Source organism: Antechinus flavipes, chromosome 3 (genome assembly GCF_016432865.1).
Source record: "Antechinus flavipes isolate AdamAnt ecotype Samford, QLD, Australia chromosome 3, AdamAnt_v2, whole genome shotgun sequence".
NCBI classification, from domain to species: Eukaryota; Metazoa; Chordata; class Mammalia; order Dasyuromorphia; family Dasyuridae; genus Antechinus; species Antechinus flavipes.
Genome location: NC_067400.1, coordinates 361,286,655 through 361,313,025, shown reverse-complemented (window position 1 = coordinate 361,313,025; position 26,371 = coordinate 361,286,655). Strand labels below are relative to the sequence as shown.

At 35.7% G+C, this 26,371-nt stretch overlaps 1 protein-coding gene and 1 long non-coding RNA gene across 2 annotated transcripts in view; both read left to right on the top strand.

Moving 5' to 3' along the window:
- Positions 1-26,371, top strand: part of LOC127554361 (uncharacterized) — a 245,347-nt gene that overhangs the window by 14,241 nt on the left and 204,735 nt on the right. The gene's annotated exons all lie outside the window — the stretch shown is intronic.
- The window catches only part of MCM6 (minichromosome maintenance complex component 6), a 39,259-nt gene continuing 27,458 nt past the window's right edge, over positions 14,571-26,371 (top strand). Inside the window, exons 1-4 of the mRNA XM_051985800.1 lie at positions 14,571-15,306; positions 17,854-18,000; positions 19,805-19,915; positions 22,624-22,873. Of these exons, the coding sequence (XP_051841760.1) occupies positions 15,200-15,306; positions 17,854-18,000; positions 19,805-19,915; positions 22,624-22,873 (615 nt within the window). The 5' untranslated portion in view covers positions 14,571-15,199. The remainder of the gene's footprint in view (positions 15,307-17,853; positions 18,001-19,804; positions 19,916-22,623; positions 22,874-26,371) is intronic.

Here is a 26,371-nt window from a genome sequence, read left to right as displayed (position 1 = left end):
ATGTTACATGCACACACATGTACACTGCATGTCTGGGATTCCACAATGCTTTATATGACACATTGCATTACACGGCATGCTACTCATGTGACACATGACACATGTGTAGCATGCATGCCTTGCAGACAGGAACATGTCACATGTTTATCACACACATATTACATGCACATGTGCACACACATATCACACACACACACACACACACACACACACACACACACACGGCAGCATCCCAAGATGCAGGTATACAGTATTGCACAGTGCAACTCTTTCCCTCTTGGAACTGGCGTAGCAATTAAGTAGCAATTCCAATAGGAAGTTGGCAGCTATTGTAAATCTCTCAAAGCTCCAGCAAGAAACTCTCAGAAATGTCTTACCTGTCAGGTAAAGTGTGGCCAAGTGGATACCAAAAAGGCTTCAGAGGCACTTTCAGAGTAAAGCTTCCAAAATTCCAGTTGAGTGATAAATGGGAAAAATCCTAATCTGGCAGAACTTCTCAGAAAGCTGTTTACTTCCCTAATTAGGCATCTAATTAAACTTCCAGATTATGCACTCACTATAAATCATAGTCACCCTGACTTGAGCCAGTAGGTTGTTGTAATCATAGCTGGGGGTAGTTTCTCCCACAGGGTTGTTGTCAGCCATAGTTAGAGAGCAGCAGCCATTCTAGCTTCCACTTTTAAAGTTTATAGACTTCTTCAAAATGAAAAAAAAAACTATGCTTTCCAGTACTTTAATGCATGCTTCTTGAAGAGCCCTAGGCTGTGGACTGGCAGACTGAAGTTGAGCAGGGCTCCTGGGGCTAATTAAAGCTTCCTTACTGGAGTTCAAGTTTTTGGAGAAAGAGCAGTACCACTGCAGTAGATATTTATATGGCACGTGTATAGCTGTCATCAATCCTTAATTATGCCCTCAAAAAAAAAAAAAAACCACCCACACCATAGGCTAAAAAAGATTGTCAAAAAGCCCTTTCTTCTTGCAGGTGATTATTATTTAGCAAAGGGTGTGAGATCTGTTTGTTAGGTATTGAGTTAATGCTATATAACTAGAGAGAAAAGAGACCAGTAATTAAGTGTTTGTGGAGAGGAAGTAGAAATTAGAGAATAAAAAATCTAGCAGATGGTCATAAAGGCCCTTCAGAGTCTACTGTTGGGAATGGAACTTTACCACCCATCCTATATATCCCCTCAATTATTCTCATTCCTCCTTGGAACTTCTTTTGCCCTTATTATTTGTGAACATGTATCATGCTCCCCCATAAACTTGGTCATAAAAGGTCAAGGACTCTTTGCCTTCATTCAAAAACAAGAATGTATTTTCTATCCTTGTATCACCACCATATAACAGAATGACTTGTATAGAGTATCAGCTTTATGTATGTTTGCTGAATTGAATTATCCCTACCATCTTTGATAACTTCAGTGGAATCTATGAGGTATCATACAAAGAGGAGAAAATATTGGAAAAGATCTTTGATGTAAGTGAGCCAACTATTCAGAGAAACATTGTATCAGGTTGAAAAAGAAAGCATTCTAGAAATGTGGTTTTACCTAGAAGAAATAGCATTTAAACTAAAAGAATAGACAGGGTCTCCAACCACCTCATTTAAATCTGCTTATATATCTTAGCCACTCTATCTCTATTTTCTAGATTTGATACCGATTTTTACAGATATCTCTTACATGCAAAATAACTGAAATTTTGAAAAACAGATTTTGTAAATAAGTTTAACATTTGCTAGAATAATTAAGACTGCTTTTATCAAAAAATTTTTATCCATAGAAAGCAGATTCATTTTTTCATTCTTTCATTCAACATATATTTGTTTCCTCTGCTATGTGCTAAAGAGGGAAAAGGAGATATTGAGAAATATAAAAATAAATACCTTCCTTCCAGAAGTTATAAGCAAGTAAGGTTGATAACCATATTAACTATGCCATAGTTATCACAATAGCAATAATATAATTAACTATAATACATGATAAATTTAAAGTGCTATTAGCATGGTGTGGGGGTAAGTGCTAGAGGAGTAGAAAGGATAGAAAGACCATACCTCTCTGGATTAGTCAGCAGAGTAGATAGGATTTGAGCTAAGCTTTGAAATAGGGATGGAGGAGAACAGTACCTTAAAAGATTACTTTTAAGAAAGGAATATTAACCCAGAGACAATAGGCATCAAAAGAATTTTGAGTAGGGGAGTGACATGATCAGACCTGGTCTTCAGAAAAATCATTTTGGCAACTACTTAGAGGAAGAATTAGAGTGGGGAGAAAAACTGAAATTAGGACATCAATTAAGGAGATAATTGTAGTGTTCTAGATGAGAGAGGGGAGGAGATCCTGGACCAAATGAATAAAGAGAAGAGAACTTGCGGAGGTAGAGTTGACATGTTTGAGCAACTGCTTGTTTGTGGAAAATGAGGGAGAATGAAGAATCTAAAGATGAAGTTTGTGAGAACATGAATGCCTGGAAGGATGTTGTTTGTCCTTCATTCTCCAAGAGGACCATGACATTGGGGGGGGGGGGGGTGATGCCATGACATGTAAGTGAATGTAAGAGAGGGCTGTGCAAGGTTACCTGCCTCACTTTCTCCTCTGGAACCATCTGGAGACTGGGTATAAATGAGAGTGACTGGAGATGGCCCTGGATGCAGTGGTAGACCTTGATCTTTCTAAGTTAAGGTCTTTTACAGGTCTCAATTTGACAGACACAAGGCCCCAACAGTGATTTAGGCTAGGTGAAAAATGATTCTGAGAATGGCCTCTTTTAACTAGTCAAAGAAAAAAATTGTTAATCTTTCATTATATCATATGAATCTCTATAGTAAACTTGTGAAACCTATGAACGCTTTCAGAATGTTTCTTGTTGCATAAAATGAAATGCATTAGATTACAAAGAAAATCAGTTATAGTGAAATACAATTATTCAAAACAAATTTTTTTTTGTTTTTGTGGTGGGAATTGCTCAAGCATATAGTGTTGAGAATTGACCAGGAAGCTTTCTGTGTAGAAGATAATTTGCAAGTTTATCAATCCTCTTCTACTCTGTAAATTAAAAAGACACTATCATAGCTACATTGAATAGATAAAGCCAGGTTCTATAATAGGCTTAGAGTTTCCTGATTATGGGACCTACCTTGGCAGGCAACTTTCTTAATTGGCAGTAACAATTGGGTCTATAGAAGATTTCTGTCACAGTTCGCCAAGGTAAAGTCCTGACTTGAGTTGATGTGGGAAGAGAGGGATCTCTGTGATGAGAGATTACTCAGATGTTGTTCTTTATCCCTTTAAATAAATTGTCCAAATCTAGAAAAACAATAAAGGTTGCCTTTAAAGGACATCTGTAAAGATTTATGTGATAGAGTAGGGACTTCATCTAGGTCTGCTGAAATGCTGTTTAACTATGTGAACCTAAGTAACTCCATCTGGGTTTTAAATAATTACAGCTCTACCATGGTTTGCAGAGTAAGTGCAATTGCATAACAATGTCTACCTGAAAAACACTGTTTATTCTTTTTCAACAGATATATCTTTTCTGCAATTAATTGCCTATACAAGATATCACAAGATTCTGTTTGTGCAGATGTGTCATTAGCTGAAGTTAATAGTCTCTATCACATGTCATTTCTATCATTTTAAAAGCAGGGCTTAACTATGAATTTTTTTTCTAGATGCATATGTATTCCTGAACTATTGTTACAGTAGTCAATCAGAATAGAGTAAGCATTTCCCATGATCTTATTGATTGTCATTATTTTTAAAGCGTTAAAGCAAAATTTAATTGAGCTATCTTCAGATATTTTCAAATGTATCTGTTGCTTTGCAAGTTAAAACAACTGTTGATTAGCACCTATGTCTAAGAATTTTTCTTTCAGGTACCATAATATACAAGGTGACATATCTGGACACTGAGAATGAGAGACTAGAGAGAATTCTTCCCCCACATGATCCCCCAGATGATGAGGATGATGAATTAAGGTTGGAAAGTCTCACATGTCAATAATAATCATAGACCCCAACAGGACAGGAAAGTAAAATGGTTTGAAAGGAAGTCATCTCCAATGAAAGGTAGCAGCCTTCAAAGAGCAGTAGTCTTCAATAATCAGCAGTTATTAATTCAAAATAGAGAGGAGAGAAGGAAAGGGAAATGTATGGATAAAGCACTTCTTGACACCTAAGAAATATTTATGAATTCAAACAAGATAAGAAATAAGATCTTATATAAGACTATTTTTTAAAAATTTTTGGCAAAAGATAGGTTTATTTAGGAGAAGAGGTTACAGACAAAATGAAAAAATACAATAGACACCAGGAATGATGAATATGAAATAAGAGTTTGGGGAAGATGTAATTATTAACAATGGAAAAGACAAGTTCCCTAGTGAAACTTACAATTAACTAGGAGAAAGGAAACACCCCATGATGTTAGAGTATGCCCTTAGCTGGCAGGCTAAATAGCAAAAAAGATTTAGTACCCTAAAAGAGTTAGTTAACTAAAAGAAGGAGAAAGCATAGAGACATGGTGGAGGATGAGAGGAGACAGGGAGACACTATGTGCTAGGGGGGGTGTGGGGAGGAGGAGTGAGGGGAAAGATACCTATAGACAGGTGTTAGGCATAATCCAGAGAGGATCAGCAAAGATGTCATGAGTCACAGACAGATTTTTTTGGGAAATTTAACCTCAGGGGTTTCTGACCAGACATAGAAAGGCAAAGTTGCCCACAACCTCCACAGCTATATAAGACTATTTAAGTTGAACTACTTTGAAAAAATCTTAAACTATATAGCTTTTAAAAATTCTTATACAAATGTTGAGGTAGAAACCTATAAAGTGAAATTAAAATTAAGTAATAATTAAAAAGTCATTTAAAAATCTAGAACACAGAATACACAAAAATATAATGAAAACTGATATAAACATGCCAATTTCAAAATTTTAAAAATTAATATTAGTTGAATTATATTGTTAAGATTTTTCACTTTTTTTTAATAGAGATGATAAATTCACTAGAAAAGAAGACACTTTTGTGACCAAGTCTAATTTGAAATTAGATACAAAAGAGAGTATCCCACATGAATTTTCTTCAGTGAAATTTTTTAAAAGTTATTTTTTAAAAATAGTATTCATTTGGTGTTTCAATTGTTCTTTATTCTGAAAGAGCTCAGTGTCATAGTGACTCCTGAAATCATTCTGAATCATGGAATTGTATTATAAAGTAGATTCTGGGCTTTTGGGGCCAAACTACAACAGGGTATACATCTACACAGCATTTTGCAGGAACTTGGAGATCACATTAGGATGACAAGTATTGCTTCTCTAGTATTAGTGGTCCTCCTGGCTGCTGCTGAAGAATAAATGTCTGACAATGAACTAGGCAAACAGGGATTGCCTATAAAATTTTCTATATATTGATAGAATATACACAACTATATTGTTGTTTTAGTCATCAAAGAGCACTCATCCAAGTGCCTGGCTATTTAGAATGTATATTAGATTATTTGAAGAGAATTAAATAAACCTGATCTTTGATCTATAGAAGTTGACAGTTTACATAGAGCAGTAAGATGTCATGGGAAGAGCCAAAAGATCTGAGTTTCTGTGCTCAGTTCTTTCACTTAATAATTGTGTGACTTAATTTCTTGAAGGTTATTTATATTTGTATTTAATTTTATATTTATGCTACATATAATTAACAGATAACTCTCTTATCCATTGGAATACAGAGTTAACTAGGGTGTGCACTGGATGGAGTGTTGGACTTGGAGTCAAAAATGCACTTTGATCCTGAATACAAATCATGCTTCATATCTGTATGACTCTGGGTAATTCACTTAATCTTTGTCTGTCTCAGTTTCCTTACCTCATCTGTCAAATGGGATAATAATGGTACCCTGCCTCCTCAGGTTCATGTGAGGACGAAATGAGGCAATATTTATAAAGTGCTTTGTAAACCTTAAAGACTACATAAAGCATATTTTTTATTATTATTAATATTGTTGTTGTTTGTCCTTTGTTCTCGAAGAAGACCATGTCATCAGGAAGGTGATGTGATGGCATGCAAGTGAATTAGATTTAAGTGGGGGATCATTGTGCAAAATCACCAGCCTCTTTTCCCCTCTAGAATCATCTAAGTCCATTGGCCTGTTATAGATCAGAACAACTGAAGATGTTCCTGGATGCATTGGGAGACCTTGATCTTTTTAAGCTAAGGTCTTCAGCAGGTCTCAGTTTGACTGAGGTCACCTTCAGGTCCTGATCTATATCTGACTGACAGATAGTTAAGGAGGAACCACTGGAGATTAGATTTAAAGTCACATATAGTTGAGGGAATGATTGCCTGAACAATAATGTCCTGGAGTAGATAGAGTTGCGATAAACTTAAGAACAAAAGAATTAAGAATTAGTTTTAGCAATTCATCCTTTCTAATCATGAATTTTTCTTTTTGATGTGTTGAATAGGCTTTGTTCTTAGTCCTAATGCATAGTACATAGTAGGTATTTAATAAATTAGAATTGACTGATTGTTGGTCAAAGATGATAAGGGCCTGAATTGGGATCATGATTGGGTTAGTGGAGAGAAAGCAATGTATATAAGAAATGTGAATGTAGAATGTAAAAATTCCAAAATTTTACAATAGATTGGACATGTGGGATTGCTAAGTGTATTCATGCAAGAAGACAAAATACTCTAGGCAGAAACTTTTTAATTAAAAATATGTTTGCAGACTTAATGTCATGACTTTAGAAAATTTTTTGACTGAAAAGTGATGGACTATATAAGTGGACTGAGACATAAATTTCCAGAGCTCGCCATTATTTTGATATGTTAAAAGAGAGGCTTTCTATTTGAAAAAAGTTGGCCAGTTATTGGATAGTGACAAAGATTTGGGGGGAGGGGTAAAGGAGGAATACAAAAATAGATCAATGAAACACTAACAAATACACAGAGAATACATAGTTAAGGTATATAGTCATAAGAAGCAAAAATAGAATCAAAGAAACTTAAGGATCAGATTCTTTCAAATACAATGAAACAATTTCAAACCTTGGAAGGGATGTGGTCTTGACTTTTAGGAGTTAAGCAGCATCATTCCTAGGGGAAAAACCGCCCCAGTACCTTTGTTCCCAGACACTCAATGAGAGTGAGACTTAGCAATTTGGGAAATATATCTGGATGGTCTCTATAAATTACATTGGTTCTGAACCAGTTAGAATTGTCCAAATAGGGGAAGTCCCACCTCAACCCACTCCTGCTTGGGAAGCAACAGTCAGTCAATAAATATTTATTAAGCACTTACTACTACAAGCCTGACCTGTTAAGTTCTAGGAATGTAAAGAAATAGGATGGTCCTAGTTCTATCTAATAAGGAAAGACTATACATAAAAAGAAGCTATAGGGTGGGAATGCCGGGCATGTGAGGATTTGGGAAAAAGAGAAATACAAAGTCCTGTAGGGTGTAAAAATGAAATGCATAAAATGCTTGTGGAAACTGAGTGGATGCCCGTCAATTGGAGAATGGCTGAATAAGTTATGATTTATGAATATTATGGAATATTATTATTCTGTAATAAATGACTAGCAGAATGAATATAGAGAGACTTACATGAACTGATGCTGAGTGAAATGAGCAGAATCAAGAGATCATTATACATGGCAACAACAAGATTATATGATGATCAATTCTAATGGACATGGCTCTTTTCAACAATGAGATAATTCAGGCCAGTTCCAATGATCTTATGATTAAGAGAGCCATATGTACCCAGAGAGGACTGTGGGAACTGAATATAGATCACAAAATAATATTTTCACTTATTTTGTTGTTATTTGCTTGCATTTTGTTTTCTTTCTCATTTTTTTTTCCTTTTTAATCTGATTTTTCTTCTGCAGCATGATAATTGTGGAAATATGTATAGATGGATTGTACTTGCTTAACATATATTAAATTACTTGCCATCTAAGGGAGAGGTGGAGGTAAGGGAGGGAAAAAAATTTGGAACACAAAATTATGCTAGGGTGAATGTTGAAAATTATCCATGCATATGTTGTGAAAATAAAAAAACCTTAATAAAAAAAAAAAAATGAGATGCATGCCCTGGTGTCTTGTTAATAATGGAGGATCTGGGAAGAGCTCATCACAGCTTACCCTCCATCCTCTTCAAAGGGAGGTGAGATCCAGAAGCAGGAACTATTGAGGAGGTATGAGTGCTTGCCTTTGGACTCCCCTCTTGTTATGGTATGTAGCCATGTCACCCCACAACAATGAACCTCAGTTATTACAACGTGCCAAGTCCAGACCAGTCTTTCTGCCCTTTCTGAAAGATTTCTGTAACACTGTAACACTCCAGTGAAAAAGAGCTCAGTGATAACCAGCCAAACTTGACTGAAAGTGGTGGATTGTAGCTACCACCAATGAGGAGACACAGGGAGTAGAGATTCAGCTGTCTAGCAAACCTAAGTAATCTGCCTGGCTCCCCCAGCAGCCCATTAACCCATCCAGGAGAGACACTCTTTCTTAAAGGACTAAGCTGAGGTAGCATGTTCTATGAGGTAGAAGCCCAGCCTAGCAGCAGAGCCATATGCCCATAACCTACACCAATACCCCACCCCACATTGAACATCGTGATGATTCTGGACGGGATATTTAAGCCCTCCAGTTGCTTATTTTGACTTCATGCATCTTACTATTATTATATTCCAAATTTGTTCTCTCTTCTTCCTTCCATCCCCACTCCTCCCTTCTGTGTATATGTGTGGAAGAGTATTTTCCAGGTGTGAGGGATGTAGAAGACCCTTACCCAAAATGACTACTCAGAGTTCCCTCAGTAGAAGGCAGAAAAGTTGTTTATTGAAAAACCTCCGGAGGATGAGCCGTCCCATCGCAAGATAAGCTCGCGGTAGGAGGGCTAAAGAAGTAGTAAAGATACATAGCTTTTATACAAGAAATTACATCACAAATAAGAGAGCATTGAAAGGGGAGGGGGAGGCATCTAATTGGTTGTTGCTATTTGGGGAGATTGGAATGGAAGGTTTCTGTTTTCCTGAAATCTCCTGATTTCTGGGAAACAAAGTTAGGCCTTCAGGCTTAATCAAGCAGACAGTGGTCCAGCTAATAGACTAAATATTGATAAATGTCAAATACCAATAAATGTCATCAGTTCAGGTTAAGTAAATATGTTCAAATAGATATGAGCCTGCACATATTATATAGTCATAGGGGAGACACAGAAATAATAAAATACAGAAAAAGAATTCATACATTCCTGTAAGTTCTTCACCTTATCTATTCCCCACACAGGTGAAGGGGAAAATTTCTAAAATCCAGTTGAGACACTGGCTAATTATTATTGAAAAACATGTTGGTTGGAGACCATGAACTACAATGTTAGTTATCCCCAGAGTTACTCCTAGAACCCAAGGTAGAATCCACGATCCTCCTAGACCTGGTACCTTCTCTTTCCTTTCCTCCTTTCAATTTCCTTTAATGTTGTTTTCTCTCATTAGAAAGTACCTCCTTGAGGGCAAGGTCTGTCTTTCTTTTTTACTTGTATTTATATGCCTGGCACTTAATAAGTGCCCACTGACAGATGTAGAGAACTTTGACAGAGCTTACAACTCTCCTGTTCCCGTGAGAAGCTGGCTCAGGGTTCAGCAGGTTCTCCAGGAGTCCTTCCCATGATGTGCAAAGCCACTAAGGAAGGGAGGCAGAGAGGACAGAGTCCAAGTGTTTCTGATCTCATGGTTCTATATAAAGCTGAGCTAGCTATGGAATAAATGGGGTTGTTTTCCACCTCTCCCCTCATCTGTGCTTTAGTCATCTCATCCTTCCCCAGAGCTAAACTTCTTGGTTGCAGCTTGATTAGTCCATCTGCAACAGAAAGACTGGCTATTAAATTGTTCTCTTGTTCTATTCAACTTTGCATCCATTCATACAAATTTTCCTGGTTTTCTCTGAAACCATCTCTTTCATCATTTACAGTATAATTATATACCATTACATTTATATACCATAATTTATTCTGCCATTACTCAATTCACATGCACCCCCTTGGTTTCCTATTTTTTTGCCATACAAAAAGAACCACTAAATATTTTTGTATATATGGATCCTTTTCTTCTTTCTTTGTTCTCTTTGGAATACAGGCCTAGTAGTGGTATTCTAAGTTAAAGGATCTTCACAGTTTAGCAACTATGGGATACAGTTCCAAATTGTTTTATGGAAAAATTGGACCAACTCAATTAATAATAAGGCAATATTTACCCACAACAGCATTTATTGTTACTATTGCTAGGCACTATTTATTCCATGGGTATATGATGTGTGAAACGTTCCCTACTTGCATGAATCTTAAGTTCTAATGAGGGAGACAAATATAAAAATCACCATACACAAAATAAATACGAACAAGTTAAAAGGGATATCAGAAAATAAGATCTGGACAGGATGGTATCAACTTTAGAGGAGGAGAGATAGTTGCTGAGGTGGTGATGGTGGCAGAGCAAGACTATGAAGAATGCAGGGAAAGAGTAATGAAAATACCAGCTCATCCACCACACCTTATGTTTTAAGAGTTATGAGAGAAAAAGGTACTGAGTTTGGAGAAGATGCTAAGAGATGCTGCATCTTGAAGAGACAGCTAAAGTTCTTAGCAATTCCCAGAAAAAGTAAGGAATATGAAAAGAGATTTAGAATCATAGATTTAAAGCTGGAAGAGGATGTAACTACCTCATTTTAAAGGGGGGCCAAGAAAGGTGATATAGGTTATTCAAGTCATAGGTAATAAGTCAAGGAAATAGGATTTGAATCCAAAGCCCCCAGCTCCAACTCCAGATTGTTATACAACATCATAACATAATTCAGAAGGGAACACAGGATAATTTGATTATTTGCTTATTAAATTTAATATACACTTAAAAAAATATAACCCAAATTTGTGGTTTTATATATCTTATTTTTTTCTTCTTTGTATGTTGAGATATTTGTGGATTTTTTGATCATTCTTTTTTTAAGGGGGGGAGGAGAACCTTTCTAAGCAACTTATTTATAAAACTACTAGATAGATAGAAAAAACAGTTTTAGATTCTTTTTTTTTAAGGGAGGGGAAAGAGAACCTTTCTAAACAACTTACCTATAAAACTACTAGGTAGATAAAAAACAGTTTTAGATTCTTTTTTTTTAAGGGGGGGAGAAGAAACTTTCTAAACAACTTACCTATAAAACCACTAGATAGATATAAAAGCAGTTTTCATTCTTCACTTAGTCACTGTTTCCCATAAACACTGCCCTCATTCCCACTTATGTATGGCTTCTTTTGCCTGGATCCTATTCTCCCTCCCCATTTTAATTGGTCAAAATCCCAGACCCAACTGAAATGAAACCTTTGATAATATTCCTCAATCAGAAATGATCTATTTTTCCACGATGGTTCCTATATGCACCACTCTTTCTAACACTTAACTATATCCTGAAGTAGGGGTTTGCACTTAGAGCCACAAATGGTTTTAAATGTCAGAGAACAGATCTTATAGGCAATAGGAAATATTGAAGAATTTACTGAGCAAAAGGGAGATGTGATCAACTCTGTGCTTTAGGAAAATCATTTTGACAGCTTTATGGATTAAAGAAAGGAAAGACTGAAGGCATGGAGCTCAGTTAGGAGGTTGGGAGTCAGATTGCAAAGGGTTAAGAAGTGAGAGAAAGAATTAATACAAATACATAAGAACAAGAACCATTCCCAAATATAGGAAAGTAGTCAATGGATATAAAGAGTAATTTTTTTAGAGTCCTCTGTGTATTTGTTTTACAGCAGAATGCCCAACACAGATCACCATAACTGCCAAATAGTCAACTGTGCAAAATAGAATATAAAGTGCAAATGGGAGACATGAATTTTTAAAATAAATACTTAATCACAAATTTATGGTCCTACAAAAGAGCATTCAAACTGGATGGTCTAATTTGATCTGCCTCTTGGACCCATAGTAACTATTATTTTCCCCAAAACCAATAGAATCAATATACTGAATCATCAGTTCCAGTTTCTTAGGTCAATGACTGATAGCTTGTACCATTTCCTCTTACCTCACCTAAGGAGAAGCTGGTCTTTCTTGTGTGGATATATTCTTTGCTTCACCCAACTTGTCACCCTGTGACATGATATTTTGCTTACCTTAGCTTATGCAACATATGTCAATCATTGGAATTATTCTGTATTTGATAGTTGTTCTTGAATGTCTGGATATTTAGTTCTATAAAAATTGGACCCTGGAAGGAGGGGACCTTTCAGATGGTGAGAAAGATCTGAATGGACTTCAGATCCATTCATCTTACCTATAAACAACTTATCTCTAAAACCACTAGGTAGATATAAAAATAGTTTTAGATTCTTTTTTTTAAGGGGGAGAGAAGAAACTTTCTAAACAACTTACCTATAAAACCACTAGATAGATATAAAACCAGTTTTCATCTTCACTTAGTCACTGTTTCCCATAAACACACAGATCACAAGATCTGAACTCCATTCATTAGAGAGGACCATGGACTCTTTCATAAAGTGTCACTGACCCAGAGAACTGTCTCATCTCTTTTATTGTAGATGGGATAATTTTAATCCTCCCAATTCTGAGATATACTCTTCATTAGAGCTAGCATTTATAGTTTTTTAAGGTTTTCAAAGAATTTAACAAAATTTTGATTTAATTTTATCACCACTGTAAGTTAAGAGAACTGATGCAAACAGAAATTAAGTGATTTGCCTAGGATCACAAAGTGATGGAAGTGTCTGAGGATTTGAACTTTTAAATTTTCTTTATCTCTAGGTCCAGCACTGTGTTCACTCTGCCACGTAGCACCATTAGCTGTTTAATGTGTTCATTTGTTTTTCTTAGCTATACTTAATTTATTACAAGGGAGGATTTCTATGAGGAGTTAATTTATTGTTCAATTCTTACTCATGTTCCACTCTGTGACCCCATTTGGAGTTTTTTTTTTGGCAGTATAGGACTAGTTTGCCATTTCCTTCTCCAGCAAATAGGATTAAGTAACTTGCCCAGAATCACACACCTGGTAAATATCTGCCACCTGATTTGAACTCAGGAAGATGAGTCTAGCTGACTCCAGGCCCAATACTCTATCTACTGTACCACTTAGCTGTCCTCATAAGTTAATTTAGACAAAAGATACCAAAAAAAGAGAAAAGAAAAGAAAAAAAGAAAAAGAAAATAACATTGATAAAATATTTTATAAAGCAGCACACAGGAAAAAAATGGTAGAGGGCACAAACAAGCAGGACAATTTTTTATTATATTTAATTTAATAGGTGCTTTAAATATAAATTATATGTAATTGTTATAATAATTAGTTTATTTAAAACCTGGGGGACAAAATAGAAATCCCTAAGATTCACATATTTCTTTCCTTGTCAAATTTATGGAGTTTATTTGTTTTGTGTGTGTGTGTGTGTGTGTGTGTGTGTGTGTGTGTGTGTGATTTTTTTAATAATAGCTTTTTGTTTTTTAAAATATATGCAAAGATATTTGAAAAATCTTGTGTTACATATTTTTCTCCCTCCCTTTCCTAGACAGTAAGTAATCCAAGATAGGCTAAACAGGTGCAATTTTTCTAAACATATTTTAGAAAGTTTATTTGAAAAGAAAAGGTATGAGGGCAGTCATAAATGCTTTCAGCCAAGCCTCCAGTTAAGAATATCCTAACTTTTAGGCAGAGGTTGGACTTTCTCCAAACTTTACATTTCTCTCTAATCCCTGACCTCTTTATGGTTGAGGAAAAATTCAGTTTACTAGAAACCTCTGAAAAGTAAAGCAATAAATTATCTTAGTATCTGTAGATAAGTACTAGAAAGAGAAGTTAGGGAAAGAATCAATCATTTTTTGAAACTTCTCTCAGTAGGGACTGTTAGCTCTGAGAGATGCCATGAAGCTTGGCCCAAAGTCCTTAGCATATGAAACAGGGACTCCAGTTCCAAGACCTTTTCAAGCACTTTTTGAGGCTTATGAAGCTATTCAATGCACGGCCATTTTTTTAACTCTAAAATTGAGATTAAGTAATCAACCATCCCATCATTACTTACATAGACATATGTAACACACTCCAACCAAAACTTCTAGATTTCACTGACAACCCAAGAAAATCTCTATGTAACCTAAGGACCCCATGGGCTTTAACATTTGCTCCTTTGCTGCATGCACTCTACGAACTTCTTGGTTTCTTTTATTAACCCTGTAGAGGCCTCTTCTTGTAAATATTTTCTCCTTTAATTAGAGTGAGCTCCCGAAAAGCAAGGATTGTTTAGCTTTTCCTATTTGTATCCCCAGCACTTAGCACAGTGCTTGGCACAGTGTAATTAATAAATAATTTTATATTCATTCTTTTTATATTGGAATGTTCATATTTGTTGACAATTATTAACTTTATAATAATAAGGAAAAGAAGCAAATGAAATAAAAGTAAGTAGAGGCAAAGGTTGTAAAAGGAAAGGATCTAGAATGAAAACTTGAGAATGTTAATCTCTATTGAGAGCTTTTTTTAAATAAGGGAGAGGTGAGTACATTTGTAGTTAGGAGGGAAGTAGGGAAATTCTTTATTCATTTTTGTACACCCAGTGCCCGGTACAGTATTTTACAAAAATATGTTGAATATTGTTCAGCGGCAGAACAATAATTTGAATCATTTTAAAACACTTTAGAGTAACTCCTGATAGCGTAAAAAACAATGGCCCCCCAAATCCGAAGGCCCGTGTTCAAATCTTCCCCTCAGTGTCCTGTGCTGTGTAACAAGTGCGTTAACCAAGATGGCCTTTGAGGTTCCTGAAAGGTTTAGATCTACGATCGATCAGTAAATATAGGCAAATATTTCATAATTAAAATCTTCTACTTCGGCAAAGAAAGTAGGCCGGTGCATCGGTTTAATCCAGAGGCCTCTGGTGGAGAGTCCTGGCACTCAAGTATTGGCGCGAAAAGGCTCTCTGGATGGGCGGAGCTTCGGAGGACAACTTCTCATTGGCTAGGTTTGGCGCGAAAACGCCAGAGTCCGGGCCCGCGATTGGCTCGGGCAATCTCGTCGGGAAAGACCGCGGGGCAGACACCGTTCTCTCCGGGCCCCCGAAAAAAGCGTGTGGCTGCTTTGAGAAAGCTTGAGAACCGGCGTCCCAGACTTCCCTGGGCTGGACGCTAGTGGCCATGGACCTAGTGGCGGCGGGGGAGACGGGGGCGGGGACCCAGCATGTGGAAGTCCGCGATGAGGTGGCGGAGAAGTGCCAGAAGCTATTCCTGGATTTCCTAGAAGAGTGAGTAGGGGGGCCTCAAAAAGGGGGAGGGGACGGGGTTTGCACTGCCCCGAAGCTGCCTTTCTTCCCCGCCCCTCCGGTTTGTACCCTGGGGATGGTGATTTCCCCCCCTCCCCAACTCCGACTGCTCAGGGATCAGGGTGCTCGCCCATCCCCCAGCTCTTGGGGTCAGCGTGCTAACCCACTGGATCCGTTCTCCCCTACTTTGTCCCGAGCTCCTCCTCCAGGGGTAGTTGGGGGAAAAAAAAAAAAACACTTTGTCCCCGGGACATCCTTCTTCCCTCCAGTCCCATTTTTCTCACACAACTCCTCACCCACGTGCACCCCAAGGCTTCCTAGATCCCTCCACTTTCTGTTTCTTCCCTTCTCTAGTGTCGGGTCCGAGCATTGGCCGAGCCTGGAGCAACGGCTTTGCCTATTTTAGACCTGGTTAAGAACCGGATATCGGAAGGGGTTGGCCGAGCGGGGAGAGACCCATTCTAGAATAGGTTTCCGGTTTGGGATTTTTTGTTGTTGTTTTGGTTTTTGTTTTTTCCTTGTCGTCTTCTCCTTTAGAATGTAGCAGCTAGATGGTGCAGTGGTACCCGGAGTCGGGAAGATCAGAGTCCCAGTTTTGCCTAAGACCCTTCCTAGCGGAGTGACCTTGTGCAAGTCACTATGATCTGTCAAAGAATCCTCACCTCGCTTGGTGGTTGTAAGGAGAAATTTAGATAATATTTATAAAGCGTTTTGCAAACATTAAAGTGCTTTATAAAAGCTATTATTAGATAATAGGATGAAGATGATGTTTGAGAACAGGATTCAAGTTTTTTGCCTTTGTATCCCACTTTTTTTTTAATAGCTTTTTATTTACAAGTTATATTCATGGGTAATTTTTCAGCATTGACAATTACCAAACCTTTTGGTTCCAACTTTTCCCCTCCTTCCCCCCATTCCCTTCCCCCACATAGCAAGTAGACCAGTACATGTTAAATATGATATATGTATATATGTCCATACAGTTATTTTGCTGTACAAAAAGACTCGGACTTTGAAATAGTGTACGATTAACCTGTGAAGGAAATAAAAAATGCAGGCCGACAAAAATAGAGGGATTGGGAATTCTATATGATGGTTCATAGTCATCTCCCAGAGTTCTTTCCCTGGGTATAGCTGGTTCAGTTCATTACTGCTCTGTTAGAACTGATTTGGTTCATCTCATTGTTGAAGAGGGCCACATCCACCAGAATTGTGTATCCCACTCTTGACAGTACCTGGTCATATAAGTTGTAAGCTGTAAAGCTGGGATATGTGTATGTGTGTATGTGTGTGTGTGTATGCATATGTATATTCATTCACTTACATTATTTATATATTTTTTATTTATTTACATATATATTTCTCTCTTTTTAAAATATGTTTTCCCCTCAGTTATATGTTAGACCCAATATCTTTAAATACAAACCAGTCCCTCCATTTCCATCACACTCAAATCTAATGGTCCACCTAACTTCATGTTCAAGGATTTGTCTGGCTATTCCGTACTATATGACTTTGATAGACTTAGTAGCTTCAGATCTGGATATAATGTAGAGTTAAGCATTGTACACTTGAACATTTTATATTTGTGCCTTGGTGTGATGCTTTTTTTTTCCCTGAAAAAATTATTATAGTAGCAGATGAATCTATTTTTTGTTCTTATGCTCTTTTACTTTAGGATTGAGATTATATATCTTTTCCTTCCCTAAAAGCAATTTCTTATAAAGGAACAGCTATATGTGCAGGAAAGAGCTCTAGTTGTGAAGTTGGGAGACTTGGACTTGAATTCACCATTTCTATCATCTATTTCTATTTCTCTCTTCCACCATTTTCTGTCTGTATGGCAGATATGTCCCTTAACTTCTATGCGGTTCTGTGTAAAATGGAAATGATACATTTACATCTCTGAAAGCCATTTGTGAATTCTGAATCGCAGATGTGAGTTGTTATTAGGTCAACCAAATGTTAAGTATAAATGATTGCTCCCCCAATTGTTCAGTCAAGTGTATTTTGTTTTGAAGAACAAGGAACAAAAATATATAAATTTTAAAAAATCTTAGATTCTTGTAACCTTTCTGTTTTGTCCTATAAAACTTGCAAAATTTTTATTCATCTTTGTATCGGCATGTTTATGAATCTTCCATTTCCCTTCTCTACCAAAAGTTGTCAAGGATTCGATCATATCCATTGTACTTATTTTTGCCTTGATTGTAGGACTAGCATTTTAGTCAGTTTATGTAAGCCCCATTGGAAAATTTGGGTTTCTGGATTTTTTTCTTTTCTTTAACGAAATCTTTCCTCTTTGTATTGTAATCTCAGGTACCACATTTTTTTCTTCTAGCCTTTTGTTATTTGACTTCTGGGATTCATCTTTTTCAATCATAAAATGGAAATAATAATACAGTACTTAATTTCTAGGCATTTTTTTAGACTTTAGGGTACCCCCTCTTCCTCCACACACATATATATATTGTTATAGTACTTCATGCTGACTTGTTTAATTTGAACTGATCTTGATGTTTCTAACAGATTCCAGAGTGGTGATGGAGAAGTAAAATATTTGCAGCTGGCAGAAGAGCTGATTCGTCCTGAGAGAAACACATTGGTGGTGAGTTTTTTGGACCTGGAGGAATTTAATCAGCAACTTTCCACTACTATTCAAGAGGAGTTCTACAGGTATGATGTTGTATTGAAAACCCACAGAGTTTGATTGAGGACAAAAGCCCCCAAACTAGCTAGTCTTTGAGATTTACTGGGCCATCAGAGCCAGATGGGACCTTTGAAATCAGTCCAAACTCTGTCTTGATTAAAAGGTATCCTGCTAGCAAGGTACTTGTCACTGGAGACATATACCTCCCAAGGCACTAAAAAATAGGGGAGGCCCACAAGAGTATTGCTCTCAAACAAACATAGCTCACACCAGTATGCCTGTGGACTGGTTTTCTCATGCTTGTCAGTCACTCTCTGTTTTACCAAAACACCTGTCTTGTTTACAGGTTTTCGAGTTTATTTCATTTGGGATATTGAACACTTAATATTTATTTTGTTCCCTCATAAAGGGAACTGTATATGGGTTTGTGTAAAGTGTAGTCCTCAGGATATCTCTCCTTTCTACAGAATAAATCAGTGTTAAGTGAATATTTGAGGCAGCCTTGAAGGAGAAAAGATATCACAAAAGGGAAGGAAGTCAGGGAGAAATTCCCTGTTTTTGGTAATGGGAAAATGGCCTGGACCTAGGCAGCTGGGAGCCACAACGGAGAATGTTGAATTTGGACTTAAACCTTGCTAGCTTTATCATCCTGGGCAATTCATTTAACTTTTGGTATATTCTTATTAAATTTTATCTACTAGTTTCATCCCAACATTTTAGATTATTATCTTTTTGACAGAGGATGGTAGTCCTCCCTCCCTACTCTGTCATGTGTAAATTTGATAATAATGATTTATCCCAAGTTACTGAGAAGGGGAGAAAGAACAACTTGGCACTGGATTAAGCAAAGATCTTTAAGGCACTCCACTGGAGATCTTTCAAGTTGACAGTTGATCCATTTATACCTACTCTGAGTCTGAATCCATCTAAAGGTGCTAAAAAGCTTCTAACCTGCCTCTCTTTTTTGGCTAAAAATATGAGATAAATCTTTATATCATGAAATATTTCTGATACATGTCTGATAATCCAAAATATGTAGACAGCTAGCCAAAAACCATTCCCCAATAAATCAGTGACCAGAGGGCATTAATAAGTCTTCAACATAAAATTGTAAACTTTTAACAGGCATTTAAAAGAATGCTAATAAAAGAAATGAAAATCAAAATAAGTCAAATGGTTGAACAACAGCAAATGGACAAAAGGAGGAAAAAATAAATGTTTAATATCTGCTCAATGTTCTGCTAAAACCTGGTAAATTGTATCTTGAGAATTCCCTCTGACTTATAAAAAAAAAAAAAAATAGGATGTTAATCTAATATATCCTATTTTTAGTGACACCAACTTGGATCTCTATGATAATATCTGTAAAATGCTTTTAATACTTTTAAAATGCCACATAAATGTACTTTTTAATGGTTTTGTAGTAAAAATGATGAAAGTAGCAAAAATACTAAGAAAACTGTCACTTGGAGGGCTTGTCACTAAGTTTGTGCAAACTAGTTGTTCATAATTTGATGTCTATAAATTTGTTTGCTTTAATATTTTGATTACTGTACAATATTTTAACAGAATTGGTTTTCTTTGGGATCCTATTTATTTTATTCATTTAAAAACCTTCTTAAAAGGAGTTCTTAGATTTAACCAAGTTGCCCCAGGAGTTTCTGACACAAAAGGGACAAAGGATTCCTCATCAGGAGAAATGTTCTGTTCGGTTGCTAAGTTGCCTACAATTGTTCACAAGCTGAAAATTCTTGTTTGATTCTTCTGACAAACATGAAGGAGAACTTGTTACCCATACATAGGTTATATACTGGTTTTCTGTGTTTTCAGAGTTTATCCCTACTTGTGTCGAGCATTGAAAAACTTCGTCAAAGATCGTAAAGAAATTCCTCTTGCCAAAGATTTTTATGTTGCGTTCCAAGACCTCCCTACCAGACACAAGTAAGAAGCCAGCCTGTATTTTCCTTTGCTTCCCTCCCTTTCTTCCTCCCTCCCTCCTTCCCTTCCTTCTTTCCTTCCTCCCTTCTTCTCATCCTCCCTTTTTCCTTCCTTTCCTTCTTTCTTTTTCTCATTGGTATTATTGTAATTATTATTGCATATTATTTTGGCTTTGAAAAATTCATACAGAAGCAAAGTCGATTAAATTTTATTACAGAAACTGTAAAATAAATTCAATTAACTCATTTTAGTTTTAACAATAATTTCACATGCAATTAACTTTTAACTCTAAAGGAAGCAAACAGCTATTCTTACCCACCTATCAGAATAGGGTCAGCTGTATGTGACTTCCACAAAACTAGCATACTTAATAATTCAAATAATAATTATAAAATGAAAAATGTTCATATGTAATTATTGAAAAAAGACGCTCTTACAAATGGGAAAGATGGGGAAATACAAGCTAGAGCAATTTGCAAAATATATATTATATACACACATAAAAAAATTTTAAAATTGCTGATGAAAAGGACATCTTCAGTTCATTATTTTGTCTTACATTTTTAGTGTCTACACAGACAAATGTTTTTAAAAATTAATGATAATTATTAAATATTTAAACAATAACAGTGCCTTGAGGATTTTTTTTTTCATATAGTAATACATATTCTTTTGTAACAGTACTATAAAAGAGTATATATGGCTTTATGTACAGTACATAAAACTCCTTGAAACAGTTGATTTTGCTTAATGATACTTGTGGACCACTCTTGAAGCATATAAAGGAAACATAAGTTTTTATGTTTTATATAAAATACTACATGTATTTAAATACCTCGTCTTTTTTTTGAATGCTATTTCTGAACTCTTACCCTTCAAGAAGATATTATCACAGTTAAAGTATAGGTAGGATTTACAATTTTCATAAAATTCTTCTGTCATTGTATAGTTTTTGCTAGATACATGTATTCAAAGTGGGCAATGGCTAATGTACTTCCTCTTCCCTCCCTCTAACAGAATCACATCATCATAGAAAAGTTTTCAGTAATCTGTTATTTTTCTAAAGGAACTGGACCATAAACAAAAAATAAGCTAATGTCACTTCTGCTTAAATTCAAAATGTAAATTACTTTTGGGTAGACAAAGAGAAGTTATGTAGAAGGCCAAAACACTTAACCTAAGTCATTTTTTTAAAAAGTGACACAGATATAAAAATAGACTTACTACTAGTTCTTGATTTTTACAGATTACTACATTATTTTTCTGTGAAAGTAATTCTAACCTCATCTACCTGACATAAGGATTATCTAACTGTACTCTTTTTTTTTTTTAATTTATTATAGCTTTTTATATACAAAACATATGCATGCATGGATAATTTTTCAACATTGACCCTTGCAAAAATTTCTGTTTTAACTTTTCCCCTCCTTCCCTCCACCCTCTCCCCCAGATGACAGATAGTCTCATACATGTTAAATATGTTAAATACAATATGTATATACATATTTATACATTAATTTTACCCTTAACTAGATTTGCTAACTTTACATATACTTAAGAATTCTGGGACATTTTTCTTCTGGATGTACATATATCTCATTGTAAAACTAAAGAGAAAACTGTTCTAAAATGATTTATTATTCTTGTGCTTTTTCTTTTGAATAAAAAGAATTTATCAAACAGCACCTTGTTAGTTACTACATAGTGTGTGTTGCTTATTTAAAACAGTCCATCTTAGAGCATTTTGGACAGTCACTGTCCTTGTTAATGGTGGAATTATAAACTTATATAATGGGGTTAATGCTGGACACTAACAGAAATAATGTTTGCATATGTGTGTGCATGCTTTTTGTCTGTTTTTAAGTTGAGTTTTAAAATTGGTCTTAGAATTGTGGAGAAAAGGTTTTTTTTTAAGGGCAAAATATAAATTCAAGAGAAAGCAAATTTTCATTTTTTATGCTAGGGCAAACAGATACATCTTAGAATTTGACAAAGACTTTGATACTAATAAGTCAACTGAAAAGAGGTGAAAAGAATGATGACATCTTCAGAAATCACAGGCAAGATTTAGCTGAGTTAACAGAGCAGACAGTAGTTAAGACTTTGCAGGTACATCTTAGAATTTGACAAAGACTTTGGTACTAATAAGTCAACTGAAAAGAGGTGAAAAGAAGGATGACATCTTCAGAAATCAAGGGCAAGATTTAGCTGAGTTAACAGAGCAGACAGTGGACAAGACTTTGAAATAATTTTTGTTTTTGTTTCTTTTTTTTTGCAAGGAATTTGAGGGGTTTGTTGAGTGGGTGGAAATTGAAGTGTATTATAAAATCAGTCAACCATCAGGCATTTATTAAATGGTTTCGAAGGAGTTGCCAAATGTCGAGAATTAAAGTAATCCTTTCTCTCAAGTGGATGTTATCTTCAAAATCAAAAAATTTCAAATTAACTTATCCTATATCACAGACATAAAATACTCCAATTTACTTTCCTTTTGCATTGAAGTAAAGAATAATTCACACTGTCAATAAAAAGTTATAATAAAAAAAGAAGAAGAATTCACAGCAGTGTCTGACAGGGTTGAAGATAGGAGGAGGAATGAACTAGAGAAAAGTTGTAATAATGTAGAAGAACTTTTTTTTTGTGGGAACTTATTTGGGAAATTCTGTTTGGGCAATGAATGACTACCAATAAAATATTTTTTCCTTTTGCAGAATTCGGGAGCTGACTTCATCCAGAATTGGTTCACTCACACGTATCAGTGGGCAAGTAGTCCGAACCCATCCCGTGCACCCAGAGCTTGTAAGCGGCACATTCCTTTGCCTAGACTGCCAGACAGTGATCAAGGACGTGGAACAACAGTTTAAATACACACAACCCAACATCTGCCGAAATCCTGTGTGTGCCAACAGAAGAAGGTTCCTGCTGGATACAAACAAATCAAGATTTGTTGACTTTCAAAAGGTTTTTTTTTTTGTTTGTTTGTTTTTTTGATAATTTCATTGTATGTCAGTAACTCCTTAAAAAAAAAAATGGGGGAAGTATTTTACATTTATTTTGCCCATCAAATTACCATTTGTAAGTTTGATAAGTACTAGAATAGTGATTTTATTGGTTTGAGAGAATTTCAGTATAGAAACTTACTTCTAATTAATACCAGTCTGCTGTTACTCTGATTTGTAGGCTAAGAGAATTGTCCTGAGCTCTGAGTAAAGTCATACAACAAATATGTGTCTAAGAGAAAATTTGACTCCAAGGCTAATTCTCCACTCACTACTGCAGACTTTTGGGGTGTTGAGAGAGGTCTAGCACCTCAGGTCTGCTCACCTGTCTTTAGTGGCTACTTGTCACTCAGCTGTCATATGTGGGTCCCGGTAGTTGTAGCAGGTGCAGCAGCTAAACCCCAGTGAAATCACCATAGCTGATGGGCTAAACTAGGTTGAAGGTAGTTGACAGACAAGTAAGCTGTCTTACTCTTTGGTGGGCTAGGGGGATCTACTCCAAGCGCGTGAAGACTTTTGGCAGAATAGGCAGATGAGAACAATTGTTCCAATATCCATTAAAGCAATTGAAAGAAATGCTGTGGAGAGTTTAGGACTTGAAAAAACATTGAAGTCATCCACTGCATCCCAGTCTGTTGCCAGTCATCCTGATTTTTGTCTTGCTACTGCACTTTGATGACTGGAAAAGATTGAAGCCAATTGGCAATTTTGCCTCACTTAAATCCAGTTCATACAGAAGTCAAGACATCACCTGTGATATCAAAAACAAAGAAAAAACAATCCCAGACCATTTTTCTATTAATTTAATTTAATCTTTTTTTGGATTGTTATGGGTTTTTTTGTTAAGCCTCAGGATTGTTTGCTAGTTTTTTAATTTAAAAAAATACTTTAATATATTAGAATATTGGCTAGAGTATTCATTTAGAATGGCAGATCATAATACCTTTTCTTTGTTGAAAAGAATAATAGCTATTAATAATTTTCTTAGCTTGTGTATCAAGGAATTCAAAAGATTTAAGACTTGGTATAATAGTTGATGAGAATGTGAAATAGGATTTCTTATAGTCAGACATAAAAGCTTAGAAATGTATCATGACAGATATTCTCTTTTCTGTGAAGGAGCTATGGTCTGCTATTCTAGTCAGTCCTGGCCAGTATCCCCAATTTTATATCAATCAGCAATAAGTATTTAATTCTTGGTTCGATTCCATTTGCTTCCAGCCTGCCAGTCAATCAAAAAGCATTTTTTTACAGTTTCTGTTTTATTGTTAGCCATAATTAATTTACCTAGTTATTTAAGGTTTACAAAATATATTTTTTAATCTTGTCAAATGGGGATATGTGTACATACTACCGAAAGAATAGTTTTAAAAGTAAGTTAAGCAGCTTGCCCTTGGTGATAGGCCTAGCACTTAGTGAATCCAGGAATTGAAGACAGATTTTCTGATTCCTAATCCAGCACCCTTTCCTCAAGCTACCTCAATATATTTGACAGATGAAACTACACATCAGCTTAGTGTTGGCACATAAGCACTTTAAAAAAAAAAAATTTCTATTAATAGAGGGGTATGATGGTTGAATCAATCCTAAACTATCTGAAACAAGTATTTGTTTAAATTTAGACTCTATTGTAGACTTAGAGGTTTTCTTTGGTTCCACATTAAAACTAGTTGGTATTTCTGGAGTAACATACACTGTCTGGTAGTTGTGGAAGGTGGGCAAGAAGTGTGTTAATTATTAGCAAAGAGGATATACTGAAGAGGATTAACATCACATATTCCTTTGGAGTAAGTTTTTCTTCTAAATAGACATAGTTTGCTGGCTATCATTGATGGGAAAGAGTCGAAACTTGTAGGATTGGAATAATAAATTTTAATTTCTTGGCATACTATTGTTTTCTGCTTTTTGGAGCAGAACAAGTTCATTTGATTTTTTTGTCTTTTCCTTATCCCCTTCCCCTCTCTCCCCCCCCCCCCCCCATATTAGTTACTGCTTGATTCCATTTAGTCATAGGATCAAGGCATATATAATTCACTCTTCTCCCTCCCTCATCCCCATAATTGCACTAGTTCCTATAGTTAGTAGTTTGGTAGTAATACTCTTAGATTCCTCCGTGCCTAAACTTTTATCATTAAAAGGAGCCAAAATTTCTTTTTGATTTGTTAATGAATAACCAGGTAAAGTACATCTCCAGTATCTAAATGCCTGAATTTTTATTCTTATGAAAACAAGTTTTCCATGCTTACATAATTGTTCTCAGTTCAGTCTGATCATTTCTTGGGGATTAATTCATCATATTTGAAAGAATACTAATGATTCTTTTTTCTTAATGAAAGAATGGGATGAAATTGTTTTATTTTGATTTGTTTTGGGAGACTAGATTATAGTCTCACCCAGACCAGAAATGCATTGGCTACTTAAGGCTGTGGATTGACCTGAAACCTTGGACCTGCTCCATTTCCTGAGCCAATTCACAAATTCTTAGGCAGTTTGGTAGTCTTTCCTACCTTCTACTTGGAGGCTCCCCATATAGGAAATTGATTAATAACTTGTTCATTTCCTTTTTCTAAAATGGGACTACTTAAGTAATTTATTTCCTTCTCTGTTAATATGGGCAATCTGCATTTTGGGAAGTATTCATCCATTTCACTTAGATTATCAGATTTCTTGGCATACAGTTAGACAAAATAGCTCCTAATTATTGCTTTAATTTCCTCTTCATTTGGTGGAAAGTTCACCCTTTTTTGTTTTTGATAACTAATGATATGATTTTCTTCTTTCCTTTTTCTAATCAAATTAACTAAAGGTTTATCTTGGTTTTTTCCATAAAACTAACTCTTAGTTTTGTTTTAGTTCAAGAATTTTCGTACTTTCAATTTTATTAATCTCCCCTTTTATTTTCACAATTTCAAATTTGGTATTTAATTGGAAGTTTTAAATTTGTTCTTTTTCTAGCTTTTCTAGTTGCCTGCCCAATTCATTGATCTTCTCTTTCTCTATTTCTGTAAGTAAGCACCTAGAGGTATAAAGCTTCCCCTAAGAACTGCTTTGGCTGCATCCCATAGGTTTTGGTGTGTTGTCTCGTTGTCATTCTCTTGGATGAAATTATTGATTGTGTCTGAGATTTGTTTCACCCACTCATTCTTTAGGATTAGATTATTTAGTTTCCAGTTAATTTTAGGTCTCTTTTTCCCTGGCCCTTTATTACATGTAATTCTTATTGCATCATGATCTGAAAAAAAGATGGATTTCTGCATTTGATTTTGAGATTTCTCGGAGGAGCTTCCCATATAGTCTCAGTATGATCAGCTTTCAATCTGTTGCTGGCTGAGGTCTCTGATCAGCCTCTCCCCAGTGTGATACCTTTTAAATGTCAGCACTTCAGAAAGTTTTCTACAAAGTGGAATTTAAAAGTTGCCTCATTTCAGGTTAGCACAAAATAGTTTTTTGTCCTCTCGTG